Consider the following 16157-nt stretch of genomic DNA (forward strand, 5'->3'; position numbering starts at 1 on the left):
ACAAGAGGTATAAGAGCTTGTATAATTATCCAGCCATTCTTTATAAGGGAACAAAAATAAAATAATTTTATTTTAAAAAATGCTGCTGCTTGAAACAGCCATCAGCCGTCATCTTATATACAAGGTCCAAGGTGGATGGGACTGCAGAGAAGCCTGGAGCTTGGTATATATCTGGTGTTTGCCTGATGGGAGGAGCACACAGGGTGGGATAGTAAAAAGAGAGGTGACGCTTTATGCAGTCAGGGAGTGTAATAGGCTGCCACATGATGACTGCTAGTGTCTTCCACAGTTAGTGATTAGCAGATCTTTTAAATGTTATAATTTTGTGTCTACATTCTTTTCATTTTTGTAAAAATAACTAATTGATTTTAAAATAGTTTTTTCTCCTTTTTTGAGGAAGTATATGGATTATACTTCATCAGTAAAGGGTTATTTTCATCAGGACATTGACACTTAGGGCACATTCCTATGGCCGTGTGCTCGCCCGGACCGTATCCAAGGTGAGAACAGGGCTGGAGGAGGATGTGAGAGGGTTGAGCACTCTTCACCCCTCCTCCCTCCATAGGCAAACAAGTGGCCATAATAATAATAATAATCTTTTATTTATATAGCCCCATCAAATTCCGTAGGGCTTTACAAATAAAATAAGACATTACAGAGTAATGACAGTCACATGAAACAATAGGAATGAGAGCCATAGACTTCTTGGACTCCCGGTGAAGATGACCACACCTTCACCACGTCAACTGGCCTATATTGCGCTATATTTTGGCAGATTTGCAACGCTGCCACTCGACCGTATGCTCACATCACTGGAAGCCATAGAAGTCAATAGGGTCTGGATATGATCTGGTCACAAATAATGCAATCAGGTCACGGCCCCCATAGCGGCCGTGTGAATGAGCCCCTAATCAATACTGTATACATGCATTTCTTCAATTGGATGTCATTATAAAAATCGTAACTGTGAAAATAAATTCCTATAAATGTAGCCATGTTGTCCCTTAGAAACCAGATTGTTGTCTATGGATATGACCACCGCTGCTGACAAGAAACTAATAGATTTTGCATATAAAATGGCCAAGAGTAACTGCATGTCCCACAGCAGTGGGTAATGAGTGCTGAATACGGGTGGTCAGAGAGGGCTCAATAGGGCATGTAGTCAGCGATGCTAGAGTGTGAAGGTGGTCGTATCCAAGAACAGCATCCCATTTCTAAGGGGCAACATGGCTACATTTATTGGAAATTATCTCCATGCATGCAAATTTTTTTTAATAACGTGCAATTAAAGAAATGTTTATATATATATATATATATATATATATATATGGCAAATGAATTAAATAAAATGTGTATGTCCAGATGAGAATACTCCTTTAAGTCAATACCCATAAGTTATTCTGAGAATAAGAGGTTGATAGTATTGTGCTCACCTTTGGTGTATACTCTAGAAGACGGTGTCTGCTTAAATCTCATATAAGTGAATTTGAATAGGACCATGCAGTAGGTTCTGGGGTCACTGCTGCCCCACTTTGCAAAGAAAAATACTGAAGAGGCCTCAGTGCCACATCAGCACCCAACACTGTGGCCTCCTCATTCAAGGTCCCGAAGTCCAGAAACTATCTTTCCTAGTCTAGAATATTCTTCATGTTCCTAGCATCAATTAGGAATATACTTCTTTAGTCAATGACCTCACATTGGGGGACATTTATTATTGGCTTTCCACCAGTTTTTTGGTGGATTTTTTTCTTCTTTACCTTGCTGCACCTTATGTACCATATTTATGAAGTGCCAGAGCAACAATATTGCTCCATTCCGACATGCACCTCTTTTTTTTGGTTCCTCAATTTGGGCACAGCTTGAGAATCCCAAAACTTTTTATGCGCTTCTCGGTTCCCAACACTTTTTTGGAGCAATTTGTAGTGCACAAGATCTAAATCACCTTCATGAATGTGGAGTTAGTTCACACTCTTTTTGGTCATGTGCCAATTCATTAAGGCCTTGTGCCAAAATCTTACATCCCAGTTTAAATTATCGCACAATTCGTGCACCACAATTACTGACCCTGTGACACTTTTAATGAATATTGGGGCACATTTATTTTCTTGGTCACTTGAGTTCACTGAAAGTGCATTGACCGTGTATAATGTAGCCTGTGGCGATTCACTAAGATCGTGAGCCAGAAATCACGGAGGCATGGAGGCCAGCGCAGCTGCGCCACAAAAGGATTGCGTGTGCCACAATGGCAGCGCAGCGCATACACTTCTTAAATATCTGTGCAAGCTGTTTTAGCAATGAAGAATGTGGACACTCCGACTAAAGTGCATTGCAAAGCCCCATTGTGTTTTATTCTATTGATTTCAGAAGTGTTTATGTATGGGCTGCAGTGAGGTATACTGTAATGTACTGAGTGCCCTTCCTTACCAAATTCCCAAAGCAAGAAATACTCACCAGATTCTCAATGCAATGCTGATACTGCTCGATTTCTCGAATAGTCTCTGTGTCTCTTTTAACCTCATTCACATATTGTGCTAAATCCTGTAATGAAAGAAGACACATTCTGACTTATAACATAGATATACAGTATAATACAATGTATACGCATCAGGGTTGCACAGATACCAGAATTTCGAGTGTGATACAATGGGCGACATGCAGACCACGAACCTCCATAGAAGTCAATGGACGCAGCAGACACGCCTTATACAGTTATACTTACACAGTTATATTATACAATTATATGCATTAAAAAGAATGATATATATATTATTAGGTACACCATGCTCGTAACGGGTTGGACCCCCTTTTGCCTTCAGAACTGCCTCAATTCTTCGTGGCATAGATTCAACAAGGTGCTGGAAGCATTCCTCAGAGATTTTGGTCCATATTGACATGATGGCATCACACAGTTGCCGCAGATTTGTCGGCTGCACATCCATGATGCGAATCTCCCGTTCCACCACATCCCAAAGATGCTCTATTGGATTGAGATCTGGTGACTGTGGAGGCCATTTGAGTACAGTGAACTCATTGTCATGTTCAAGAAACCAGTCTGAGATGATTCCAGCTTTATGACATGGCGCATTATCCTGCTGAAAGTAGCCATCAGATGTTGGGTACATTGTGGTCATAAAGGGATGGACATGGTCAGCAACAATACTCAGGTAGGCTGTGGCGTTGCAACGATGCTCAATTGGTACCAAGGGGCCCAAAGAGTGCCAAGAAAATATTCCCCACACCATGACACCACCACCACCAGCCTGAACCGTTGATACAAGGCAGGATGGATCCATGCTTTCATGTTGTTGACGCCAAATTCTGACCCTACCATCTGAATGTCGCAGCAGAAATCGAGACTCATCAGACCAGGCAACGTTTTTCCAATCTTCTACTGTCCAATTTCGATGAGCTTGTGCAAATTGTAGCCTCAGTTTCCTGTTCTTAGCTGAAAGGAGTGGCACCCGGGGTGGTCTTCTGCTGCTGTAGCCCATCTGCCTCAAAGTTCGACATACTGTGCGTTCAGAGATGCTCTTCTGCCTACCTTGGTTGTAACGGGTGGCGATTTGAGTCACTGTTGCCTTTCTATCAGCTGGAACCAGTCTGCCCATTCTCCTCTGACCTCTGGCATCAACAAGGCATTTCCGCCCACAGAACTGCCGCTCACTGGATGTTTTTTCTTTTTCGGACCATTCTCTGTAAACCCTAGAGATGGTTGTGCGTGAAAATCCCAGTAGCTTAGCAGTTTCTGAAATACTCAGACCAGCCCTTCTGGCACCAACAACCATGCCACATTCAAAGGCACTCAAATCACCTTTCTTCCCCATACTGATGCTCGGCTTGAACTGCAGGAGATTGTCTTGACCATGTCTACATGCCTAAATGAGTTGCCGTCATGTGATTGGCTGATTAGAAATTAAGTGTTAACGAGCAGTTGGACAGGTGTACCTAATAAAGTGGCCGGTGAGTGTATATGATTAGACAACTTCTAGATATATTTTACTAATACTTAAACTAGTCGGCGAATAATAAGAACTTATGTCTTATTATAAAAGGTGGCAAAGCCAACTTGTATGGGCAGTGCCAAATCACTCACCTTCATGGCGTCCAGTGACAAACGTAGGTTGTTCTTCTCTTGTTCATCAGTAGTGTGTTTAACCAATTCCTAAAACAAATGTAACAAAGAATAAACATTTGTAATCCATAGTTCTTTGTGTTACGTTATCTTTCTATCATGTAGTTTATGTGACAAACTCCTAGGCCATGATGACTAGTTTCTTATATGTACTCAGGCTAACAAAATAACGCATTCTCTAATTCACTGTTATTAACAAAAATGCAGCATTTCACAGATGTAAGTCCAACCTGTCTCTATCAGTCCTGTTGTACACAATTTCAATTGCCCCTAGACACGACCCTGTAACTCCATCTGTAACGCCATCTCAGATTTCTGTGTGAGATTGTGCAGATGAGATTTCTATCTCTATCTCCTGTGTGTCTGTAGCCACGCGCCCTGCATGGAGCTCAGAAACACTCCATGATTACTTCCTGCCAGGAGATTGTGAGCAGAGAGAGAGGCTGCAAACTACAAGCAACAAGGAGATAAGTGATCCGGGGGAAGGGGGAGGTAGGCATATATCTGTGAGATGTAGCAGAGCTCACAATGTAACAGTGTAAAGGTCTGTCAGCCTCTGTGTAATGGGCATCATGCATCTCTGATCTGTCTCATCTCTCTCCTTCTATGTATCAGTGTCTTATTACAATGACAGATGAAAATGTATATACACCCCTACCCTGATAATCTAAGCACATTGTCACCTCACAGAACTAAGATGGAATATGATGTGTTTGCTTAGAGAGGGCCCGCCCACACCCTAGAATATTGCACTGAGCAGCACAGAGAGTGATAGGAGCTAAAACAGCAATAAAACTGAGTAAAATTGTAAAGTAAGAGGTTAAAATGCTCTTTATTGTGTTAACATCACTAGGGGATTGAAATGTGAGAATTTTCTTTCGTGGGAAAACCGCTTTAAAGGGGTATTCTCATTTCTGCAAATTAATGTTATTGTTTGCACAATGTAATGTATTGTGTATCACGATAAAATATACTTTCTGTATTAATTCCTCACAGTTTTCTAGATGTCTGCTTATCTGTCATTCTATAGAAAGCTTCTATACTTACTTCCTGTGGACATAAATCTGACTCTGGTCACACAGATGCAAGGCTTATTAGTAGCACAGAGAGTAATCAGAGCTGTGTGATATAACGAGCCGTGCACCTGTGTGACCATGGTCAGATTTCTGTTCACTGGAAAAAAACAATGAATCTTTCTATAGAATGACAGCAAGCAGAGATCTACAAAACTGTAAGGAATATTTGCTGAAAGTATATTGGAAACTTGTATAAGTTAGATGTATTTCCCGAAATGTGAACACCCCTTTTTAAATATGAAAGCAGCTGAGGAGCACCACGGAGGACATTGTAAAGCAGTACCGAGCTATCTTGCTGTGAATTTAGCACTGGGGTAAGAACATTTGCTAGAACCATCACAGCTGTGAATTTGTGCCACTCTTTTTCCCGGTGGTTCTCCTTATTTGGCCTCCTCCATTTTCCATAGACTTTTACTTACAGAAGCTGTAAACTGATCTCTCAGTTAGTTGATCATCTATTTTCATCTCTTCCTAAAAAAAGGCAGACTTTTGTCTCATTCGTGTGGAGGTAACCTCCAGAGTATTTTACGCTGTACTTCATAGAGCTGTGTTTTGTTGGTGACCTATTCTAGATGCAGGGTCTACCCAGTTCACATGACGACTAATTACCAAACAATTGATAAGGTATAAACTTACATCAGTAAAAAATAAATTGCATAATACTGTCTATCCTATTGAAACACTTTGAAAACAAACTCTTTGCTATAAAGAGATAAATGCCCTGTAATCTGTGGCACTGAAGTCCAGTAATTCTCATATTATGGGCGAGAGCTTTACTATGTTTCAGGGAGCAGTTGGGATGAGGATTATGTATGGCTGTAGACGATAATAGATAAAAGTGCTAGAAGGGAACACAGGAGCCATCAACAACACTTAAGCTAAAAGAGGGAATTCTAGAAATTTGTATGGTTCAGTGGTTGAAACAATAAAGTGGGTTGATACAGAGCAATAAATGGAGTTAGAGGCAAATTCATAGGGAACAATGTTCTGTGGTGAATACATTAATACAAGCTCAGCCTCGCAGGCTACTCTGCAAATATTGAAACTGGTATAATTTGAGAATGCAAAAAGGAGGCATAAATAAGACGGTGTCCTCCGAGTGCAGTTTGTTCTGTGGGCTAAAGCAGCACTTGTTTGTCAAAGTGACAGTTCTCCAGCATCAGCAGCGGGTCAGAGACGTGGCGAGACTTATATATCTCTACTGCTTCTAATCAGCCTCCAAACAGCCATCAACGCAACGAGCACTATATCTTCCTGCCCTAATTAAATGCTCACCTGAAGGATGCCCACTCCTTACCGGCTGCAAGTAATGCAATATGTAACCTACGCCGGGCTGCAATGTCTTCATCTCTCAATTTAAAAAGAACTTCGCCGCAAATTCAAATTAATGATTGCGTAAAAGAGATGAAAATTCAGAGACAGAAACCCATTGCTAAAACACTATCAATCTCTTTATACCAGTTTAATGCTTTGGTTTAAACAATTTGCTAAATTCTGGTGCATAACTATTAATCTAATAATGGCGACCATCCACCTCTCTGAATAACCAAGACATATTTATTTCATCCAGAAAATCTTGTATTATTTGCACTTTAAATGTTCTTTTTCAATGAAGTGTAATATTGTTACATACATATAGGGCAGATTTACCAAGAGCTGGCTCAATGAGGGTACGTATATTTGGACCTATTAAAGGAAACCTGTAATCAAAAATTGACCTAATTAACCATTCATGTTTCTTTCATGGATCAGTGTGGTGGCATCAATCAGAAGTGAGTTGTAAATTTGTTGTATAAAGCCATGTAGACAGAGAGCTCAGCATTGAAGTCAAGCTCTCCTCACCTCAGAATGAAGGAGATCTGATAAATGATGTGTCTGGATGTAGCACCATCGATTACAGTGAAGAGGGCATTCTGAAGTGAGGAAAGCTTGACTTCAGAGTTTAAACTCTCCGCCTCCTTGATTTTATAGAACCAAAGACATGTCACTTCAAAGTTGATTTTCTGGACAATGGCACCGAACTGGGCCATGAAATAGACATACCGTATATACTCGAGTATAAGCCGAGTTTTTCAGCACAAAAAATGTGCTGAAAAACACTAAATCGGCTTGTACTCGAGTCAAAAAGCTAAAAAAAAAAAAGACTCAAAAAAAAATATCTAAACTCACCTTTCCAGCGGCCGCACGAGTCTTCTATGCGATCCCTCTGGCTGCGGCACCAGGTCAGTGCAATGTCAGAGTCACTGACTTCAGCCGCCGCCGCAATAGTATTGTGTGTGCCGGCAGCCGGCACTGTGATGTCAGCGCTGCGGCTGACGTCAGAGCTGCGCGCCTCACGGACCTGGCGCCGCAGCCAGAGGGATCGCATAGAAGACTCGCGCGGCCGCCGAAAAGGTGAGTTTAGATTTTTTATTTTTTTTAATTAACTGTCCGGCTCCATAACGGGCCGGGGATCCGGCTCCATAACGGGACCGGGGATGCGGCTCCATAACGGGCCGGGGATCCGGCACCGGGGATACTTGGGCAGGGACTGACAGGCTACAAATTGGGGCAGGGGCTGGCCGGCTACATATTGGGGCAGGGGCTGGCAGGCTACATATTGGGGCTGACAGGCTACATATTGTGGCAGGGGCTGACTGGCTACATATTGGGGGCAGGGGCTGACAGGCTATATATTGGGGCCGGGGCTGGCAGACTATACTGGGGCAGCGGCTGGCAGGCTATGTACTACTGAGGGCTGGCTGGCAGCTATATACTACAGGGGGCTGCTGGATATATACTACTGGGGGCTTGGTGGCTATATACTGGGGGGGGGGCTGTGACCAATGCATTTCCCACCCTCGGCTTATACTCGAGTCAATAGGTTTTCCCAGTTTTTTGTGGTAAAATTAGGGGCCTCGGCTTATACTCGGGTCGGCTTACACTCGAGTATATACGGTAATCTAAAAGGTGTTCAGCTGCTTGATGACATAAAGGTAGTGGTTTATTAGGTCAGTTTGTGCTGACAGGTTCCCTTTCATTCTATGCCTGTTCCTGCCTTGAAAAGAATTGTGCTGACTTGGGGTGTCCAGATCTTACACTGTGCCCCTCCCCGCCCACTTGGCATGGAGGTGCCAGAAAACTAGTGTAAAAGCCATTGAAACTACACTATGTGCAGTTTGCCTGTGTATAGTGCAGAAGGCGCCAGATTCTGGATTTCTGGCCCACTTTTTTTGTCGCATATTTAACAAAGGGCTTGCGACACATTTCTGTCAGACTTTGCATAATAAATGTGGCGAACAGTCCAATTGAGCAATGGAACTCCCCCTTCAGTGCTGAAATTTGAGTCACATGATGCCTAGTACAGCTGTGCCACAAAAAGTTCACGTGTGACACAAATGTGGAGCTGACATTTTATAAAATACCTGTGCAAGCAATTTGCACCTAAAAAAACATGCAAAGTCCGACAGAAAACTGGCACAAGCACCTTAGTAAATGTTCCCCCATGTCTAGCTGATATGTGTAGTAATCCATTTGTACTTTTCAGTAGAAAAAAGACCCACTAGAAAACATAAAACGTCATGCGTTTATGTCAATGCAGTGCAAACTGATTTGTAGAACCAATAATGAAATGGGCTATTCCAGAATAAATTTTTTACACCCTTGTATTTAACTGTACAATACATAGAGGGATATCCATTATTCACTCTTTCCTAGTTTTATGGTGAAGAAGGCACATGATTGTCCCCCTCCAGATAGTTTTTTAGGTTTCTCCAACCTCATGTTAAAAACGCCAGTCTTAATGCATTCCCTCCGTAGTAATACATGATCAAATAAACTTACAAAGTGCTTTGTCTTCTATGTGGTGGTATCCTCGTTCCAGTGGTATCCAGTGATCTGCAATCTATTGGCCTGGATTAAGCAGCATACTTAAAGGAAAACTACCACTTGAAGTGGCAGGTATAAGAGGGAACTACCGAGCCAGAGCTAAGCCGGAGCTTATTTTTGTTAATGTTTTAAACCGCAGTATCGCGGTTTAAAACACTTTTTAAACTTTATGGTCGGAGCTGCTTCAGCGCAGGGAGGTATGCGTTCGGCGCTTACCATGCGCGCGACCGTGCACGCGACTACATAGGAAGTGAAGGAGAGCCGTGCGCACTAACAAAAAAACACTAACAAAACTAAGCTCCGGCACCAGCTCACCCTGGGCTGGTGCTCGGTAATTCCCTCTTATACCTGCCACTTCAAGTGGTAGGTTTCCTTTAACCACTTCCAAATAACTGGTGCTAGATGTAACCAGTAATAAAAATGTACATTACATTGAAGACCTACTATCATGTCACCAATCTCTACCTGTACAGTATAAGGTGGTTGGAGATGCAGAAATTGCTTAAAGCAGATGTCCTAGGCTGTTTCCGTAACTCCCATAAAGGTAAAGAAAAGTATGAAAACGACAAAGCACAACAAACTAAACTGTTTCCGTAATTCCAAAGTTTACAGAAACAGCACAACTTGCCCTGCTACACTGTTTCTGTAACTCCCATTCACCTCTATAAGAGTTAGAAAAGCTGTATAGAACTGTTGTGTTTCCACCACTATTGATCTGGACAGGAATGGCAGCGCTGTATACCCTTGTAGGTCATACCTGGAATACTCCTCTAGGTGCTTTCTTAAATTAGGTGTTAATTATGGGTGTATCCGTAAGAGGCCACTTACCTGGAGCAGCAAGTGATATTTGAGAACCCTCTGCATGGGGACCACAAGGAGGTCTCGCAGGGTGAATTTTCCATTATTGGCTCGTTTTGAACATTCCTGTTGTAGAAAAACATTTTTTTATAAAAAAAATATTCTTTAGGTTAACATTTTTCAACATCTTTTATTTCAAGAGTGATATACTAAATTCTAATCATTTTTTTTTTACTTTCTTCTCACAGTACGACTCTGTTGCCAAAATAGAATTCTCCTCTTTTGTCTTAACACTGCACATTGGTAAACCAAAAGCTTCTCCATCTGCAGTTGTGTATGCTTCAACGTATATAGGCTATATATAGGCATGCATATAGGCCAATGTAATAAGCTATCTGACCAATACATGCCTGCATCTGCTACTAGGCCCATAATATACTGGTACAATGGGGAACATGTCTCTCCTGGTAATCTGGAAGATAAAGTAATATTATACAAATGATTTTGGAAAAACTTACCTCCAACTTTAATCTAACATCTTCTCTGGTTTTAGAGATGCTATCCAGGATAGATATGGCTGACTCCACCTGACTACAGTATTCTCCATAGATAAGAAGTCTGATATGAAAAGAAATCATAGATAATAATAATCTTTATTTATATAGCACCATCAAATTCTGTATCGCTTTACAGATTATGGGGAACATATGCAAATAAAATAAGACATTACAGAGTAATAGCATAGTCATATAAAAGAATTGGAGTGAGTGAATCAGAGCGATACCTAACGTTTTAAAGGTTTCCATTGCAAGAAATGGTCTGATTCTAGAAATGTTTTTCAAGGGCTATTCCCATCTGGGCATTCACATTTAATTTAATTCATTTTCCATATGTAAACATTTCTTCAATTGGATATTATTTAAAAAAATGTTCCTATGTGAAGATAACTTCTCATAAATGTAGCCATGTTGTCCCTTAGAAACGAGATAGCTTCCTCGGATACGACCACTTCACATTTTGGCAGCAGTGGCCAGAAATGCACATTATGTTAGAGACAGCAGAGAGACAGGACCCGGTGTTCTGCAATAAGGCAGGAGTCATATTATATGCAGACTGACATAGCTGGGTGTCATCAACACGTAAGGAACCCCTACAGTGAGAGGAAGAGGGAGATCCAGAGAAGGAGACACTGAAAGTGTGGTCAGAGAGATAGGAGGAAAACCAAGAGAGTGTGGTGTCATTCAGGCCAATGAGGCAAAGCATCCTGAGGAGGAGCTTGTGATCCACAGTATCAAATGTTGCTAAGAGATCCAGAAGAACGAGGAGACTTTAGAAAGAGGAGTTTCCGTAGAATGCAAAAAGATTGTAGAGGGAAATGGCAAAAAAGTGAGATTTCCGACTTTGGGAGCTATTTTCTGCTACAGGGTTAAACGCAGTGAAAATGTTATTACTGTATATACTCGTGTATAAGCCGAGTTTTTCAGCACAAAAAATGTGCTGAAAAACGTCCCCTCGGCTTATACACGAGTCTATTACAAAAAAAATTACCCACTTAAAAAAAATAAACTTAAATACTCACCCTCCGATGTCAGCTCGGCTCCCCGATGTCGGCACGACTTACCGATGTCCCCGATGTCAGCGTGTTCCGTCTTGTTTCTTCTCCGCGGCTCTTCTTCTTTCTTCCGTCATGGACGCAGCCATGTTTTCTTCGTGGCCGCACATACTATGACGTCAGCAGCGGCCGCGTCATAGTATGCGCATGCTAGAAGAAAACATGGCCGCATCCATGCCGGAAGAAAGAAGAGAGATGAGGAGCCGCGGAGAAGAAAGAAGACGGGACGCGCTGACATCGGGGACATCGGTAAGCCGCGCTGACATCGGGGAGCCGCGCTGACATCGGACGGTGAGTATTTAAGTTTATTTTTTTAAGGGCCGTGGAGGTATACTACTAGGGGCTGCTGTATACTACTAGGGGCTTGCTGTATACTACTAGGGGCTGCTGTAATACTACTAGGGGCTGCTGTAATACTACTAGGGGCTGCTGTATACTACTAGGGGCTTGCTGTATACTACTAGGGGCTTGCTGTATACTACTAGGGGCTGCTGTATACTACTAGGGGCTTGCTGTATACTGCTAGGGGCTTGCTGTATACTATTAGGGGCTTGCTGTATACTACTAGGGGCTTGCTGTATACTACTAGGGGCTGCTCTATACTACTAGGGGCTTGCTGTATACTATTAGGGGCTTGCTGTATACTACTAGGGGCTGCTGTATACTACTAGGGGCTTGCTGTGTACTACTAGGGGCTTGCTGTGTACTACTAGGGGCTTGCTGTGTACTACTAGGGGCTTGCTGTATACTACTAGGGGCTTGCTGTGTACTACTAGGGGCTTGCTGTATACTACTAGGGGCTTGCTGTGTACTACTAGGGGCTTGCTGTATTCCTACCCTCGGCTTATACTCGAGTCAGTAGTTTTTCCCAGTTTTTGGTGATAAAATTAGGGGTCTCGGCTTATACTCGGGTCGGCTACTCGAATATAATTTTGATAGATCGGGCATTTTCAGCCACGGCGATACCTAATGTGTTTATGATTTTTACTGTTTATATATATTTATATCAGTTCTAGGGAAAGGGGGGTGATTTGAATTTTTAGGTTTTTATATTATAATTTTTATTTTTTTTTTCAATTTGAACTATTTTTAAAACCCCCTAGGGTACTTTAACCCTAGGTTGTTTTATCGATCCTATCATATACTGCCATACTACAGTAGTAATAGTAATAAACAATAGTAATAAAGAGTCAACTTTATGATGCAAGATTGGCTAAAATTCATTTTGGTGAAAATATCATACCTCTCTTTAAATTTCAAGAAGATCTGGTATAAGTTTTGGCTGCTTTTATGTGTTATTGAGTCATTAACCTCAAGCACTAGGCTCTTGTGCAATTTCACTAATTCCTGTAGGCAAAACAAAAGTACAATGAGTTGTAAGTAATGAGTAATCAGCTTTCACACAGCTCTGCTACTGGTACACTGTAATATCTGCATAGCAGACCTCACAGGCTCTACTGACTCACAACTAGAACATTTCTGTGTAAAGTGACCCAGTTTATCCAGTTTAAAGACAGAATTTGCAGACCACCCATAGCCAGTAGAAGAATTAAATATTATGGAGACAGTATGGGGCCCAAGTCTTCTAGGGGGTCCTTGGCCACCTCAACCATATATCAAGTTTTATGTAGAGATCATAATAAAAGAGGCACCTCAGACCTTGAAATCCTCATGCATGCGGTTGACTCTTCAAATTCATGTTTACAAGAGCCCTTCAAAGGTCCCCCAAACGTTCCAAAACTTATAATGGAGGTCAATGATATCCTCCCCTTTAGCTAAAGTGTCTGGAGGTCTTTGCCTAAATAAACATCGATTTATTCAGCTGTGAACAGTCACAAATTTATTTAAAAAACTTTTTATACCTATTCTTAGCCACTGCCTTAGCCTTCACTGTACAGATATGACAATTAAATAATTACGTATTTTACTTACAGGAATATTGATAAATATTTTGTGCAAGTCTACTATAGGCAAGAATTTCTTCAGCGGATCCATAAAGAACTGTAAAAGAAAATAAAAGACAATACGTTTATGTAACAATTCTGTAATAGTACACTTTACTGGAACAAAACATATGGTCAGTAGCTTGTTTTCCCCCCTCAGCTTTTAGCAGTAATTCCCTGACATCCACTCCTGAGAAGGATCACAGCTTACTGAAGCACATTACAGCTCTCCATTGAAGTCGGGGGGAAAAAGGGACCAAGTGAGAGAGAAGCTGCAGGTAATAACAAGTTCTATCAACCAAAGATCTTATTTCACACCAGTCCCGTACAGTACTTCTCTGAAATGTTATATACGTATAGATATTGCATGGGTAGGTAATAGATTAGATGATAAGAATCTAGCCTGCATTAAGTATGTGTGTTCCCACAATGATAGAGCATCTTTTTATAATACTGATTTGCAATATTCTTCTATTATACCTCCAGGCTGCAGAATTTGCCACCCCCACCTGACACCGCCAGCTGTTTTCTATTGATCTCTTTTAACCCTTTTCACAGCTGCCATAAGGCTATATACGTCTTATTTGCTCATGCAGACAGCACATATATACACGCCATGGCCGTGTCAAACTTTAAACGGTCATGTCTGAAATGCAAAAATTGACCTGGACATTCAGGTACCAATGACTCGCAGTCACGAAGGGGTTAATGAATAAAAGAGTCTAGAATGTCACTAAATTATCCATTAAATGACCCATTAGAAGGCAGAATTAGTCACAGCTATCATGGATCTTGTCACTTACCTTTTCTATAGATTCCAAGGTCTCTGAATATTTCTCCTCCGTCTGTTTTATTTCTAAGAGGCAACAACTTCGGATGTCGCTCTCTGCAGTCCTCTGCGAAGAAATGATATCCAAATGACCATACTAAAAATTCTAGACACCATGATCTTAAACGGTTTCAACAGTTCTAAAGTAGATTGAACAGGGTATAAATCATTGACCACAGCAGTGGGGTGTCTACCTCCCAAATTCTAACCACTGAGGTCCATCAGAGACAAATTCTAGCATATCAGTGGTGCAAATCACAAGTTCTTTTCTTTATTTTATACCATAAAGACTCCATGGATACCTACCACAGGTTTACCCCATGTTTCTTTAAGCAAATAACTTTGTTTATGGGGACTTATTTTCCCCATGCTGGCTTTTGTCTTTATTCCCCACCACTTAACCCTTTCCTGCCCTCAAACTAGATCTAAAGATTCTCATTTTGGCAACCAGTACCCTACCGTGTACTAATGGGGTGTAATAGCCTCAGGTTACAGATCGGCTCTTCTTCTACCTGAAGGAATTTCTAGTTTGGATGCAATGAGATGGATACTTAGCTTCCTTAAACTACAAGGCCATAAGTAAAAGCCCCATTCTTATTATTTGTACGCTTTACATGTCCAGATACACTACGCCAACACAGCCATGGCTCATTGGCACACAACTTTAGTGTAACATAAGGATTCATGGAAACATTTACTAGATGTACGGCATCATATTATATGTTTACTACAAAGTAACATTACTCCTACTGTTCATACAGAGGGCAGTGCAGCCTCGGCCTTCATAAGATCTTCATACACTTCGTCTGCTTCGTCCTCCCTATACACGCAGTCATAATACAACTCATCATCTTCTTCCATCCCAGATTCACTGCAAGAGAAGGAATAATCACACATGGTATTATAGACCACCAGGGTGAAGATAATATGTCAACATGTAAGACAAGATGCCTGCCATATCTATAGAGAAGGAAGACAACTAAAAATAAATACCGGGACAGTGACTAAAACAGAATACATTATTATTTTTATAGGATAACAGTGGAGATTCAGCTCACCTTCCAGCTCTGTGAGTATCCTGGTATGGCACGGATCGCCCCTCTGCTCGGGCCGCATACATAATGAAAAAGCTCCAATATCCAGCCGGGTCAGGAATCGTTCGTAATCTTTATTTAGGCAAATATTAAAATTCCACAGCAAGTAGTCTTGGCCAACGCGTTTCAAACAGACTGGCCGTTCTTAGTCATGGCTGTGGAATTTTAATATTTGCCTAAATAAAGATTACGAACGATTCCTGACCCGGCTGGATATTGGAGTTTTTTCATTATTATTTTTATGCCTTATACACATCTCTATGTATGTACCAATGTACAGAAAAGACAATTATTTTTTCTCTACAATAGACCTGACACTTCTACTTGGTTTCTCTGGTTTCACCATACAAAATGGGGCACAGGGGAGCAAGCTGGGCCTGTGTTCCGTTCATTTCTATAGTACTTTTAGCAAGGCTATGTCCCAGAGCCTCATAAACGTTGGATGAACGCTAGGTGCAAGGCAGGGCACTTTGAGGGACTTGTATTCCCCTGTCCTCCCAATAATCATCTGTTGAGCCCCCTTATGGTTTGTCTACGGAAAAGCCTTATCAAATGGGTGATATTAATGTTTAATATAGCAACTACGCAAAAACCCCGGGATGGAGTGGAGCACAGACTGGCATATAGAGCTAATGCATACTCAATGAGGTCCGGCAGTGCTTTATAGATGTCTTCATCTTGTACACTCTCCTCTGTTGGAAACGGCCTGTGTGTAAGAACACAAGAGAAGTGTTAGAATTTTCTATTGCAAACACATAGCTCCCACATGGATAATTAGTCAACTTTCCCCAAACCCTGAAAAGCAA

The 16157-nt window shown here is 41.5% G+C and overlaps 1 protein-coding gene across 2 annotated transcripts in view; it reads right to left on the minus strand.

Annotated features, from left to right (window-relative positions):
• The window catches only part of VAV3 (vav guanine nucleotide exchange factor 3), a 149594-nt gene that overhangs the window by 61263 nt on the left and 72174 nt on the right, over window positions 1-16157 (minus strand). For both annotated transcript variants that reach the window (XM_072127942.1, XM_072127941.1), the window contains exons 4-12: window positions 15992-16057; window positions 15017-15128; window positions 14232-14324; window positions 13418-13486; window positions 12729-12832; window positions 10392-10491; window positions 9904-9999; window positions 4094-4162; window positions 2452-2538 (exon numbers count right to left, since the gene is read on the minus strand). In XM_072127942.1, coding sequence (XP_071984043.1) covers window positions 2452-2538; window positions 4094-4162; window positions 9904-9999; window positions 10392-10491; window positions 12729-12832; window positions 13418-13486; window positions 14232-14324; window positions 15017-15128; window positions 15992-16057 — 796 coding nt within the window. The remainder of the gene's footprint in view (window positions 1-2451; window positions 2539-4093; window positions 4163-9903; window positions 10000-10391; window positions 10492-12728; window positions 12833-13417; window positions 13487-14231; window positions 14325-15016; window positions 15129-15991; window positions 16058-16157) is intronic.

The sequence above is a fragment of the Engystomops pustulosus genome, chromosome 10, assembly GCF_040894005.1.
Source record: "Engystomops pustulosus chromosome 10, aEngPut4.maternal, whole genome shotgun sequence".
Taxonomy (NCBI): domain Eukaryota; kingdom Metazoa; phylum Chordata; class Amphibia; order Anura; family Leptodactylidae; genus Engystomops; species Engystomops pustulosus.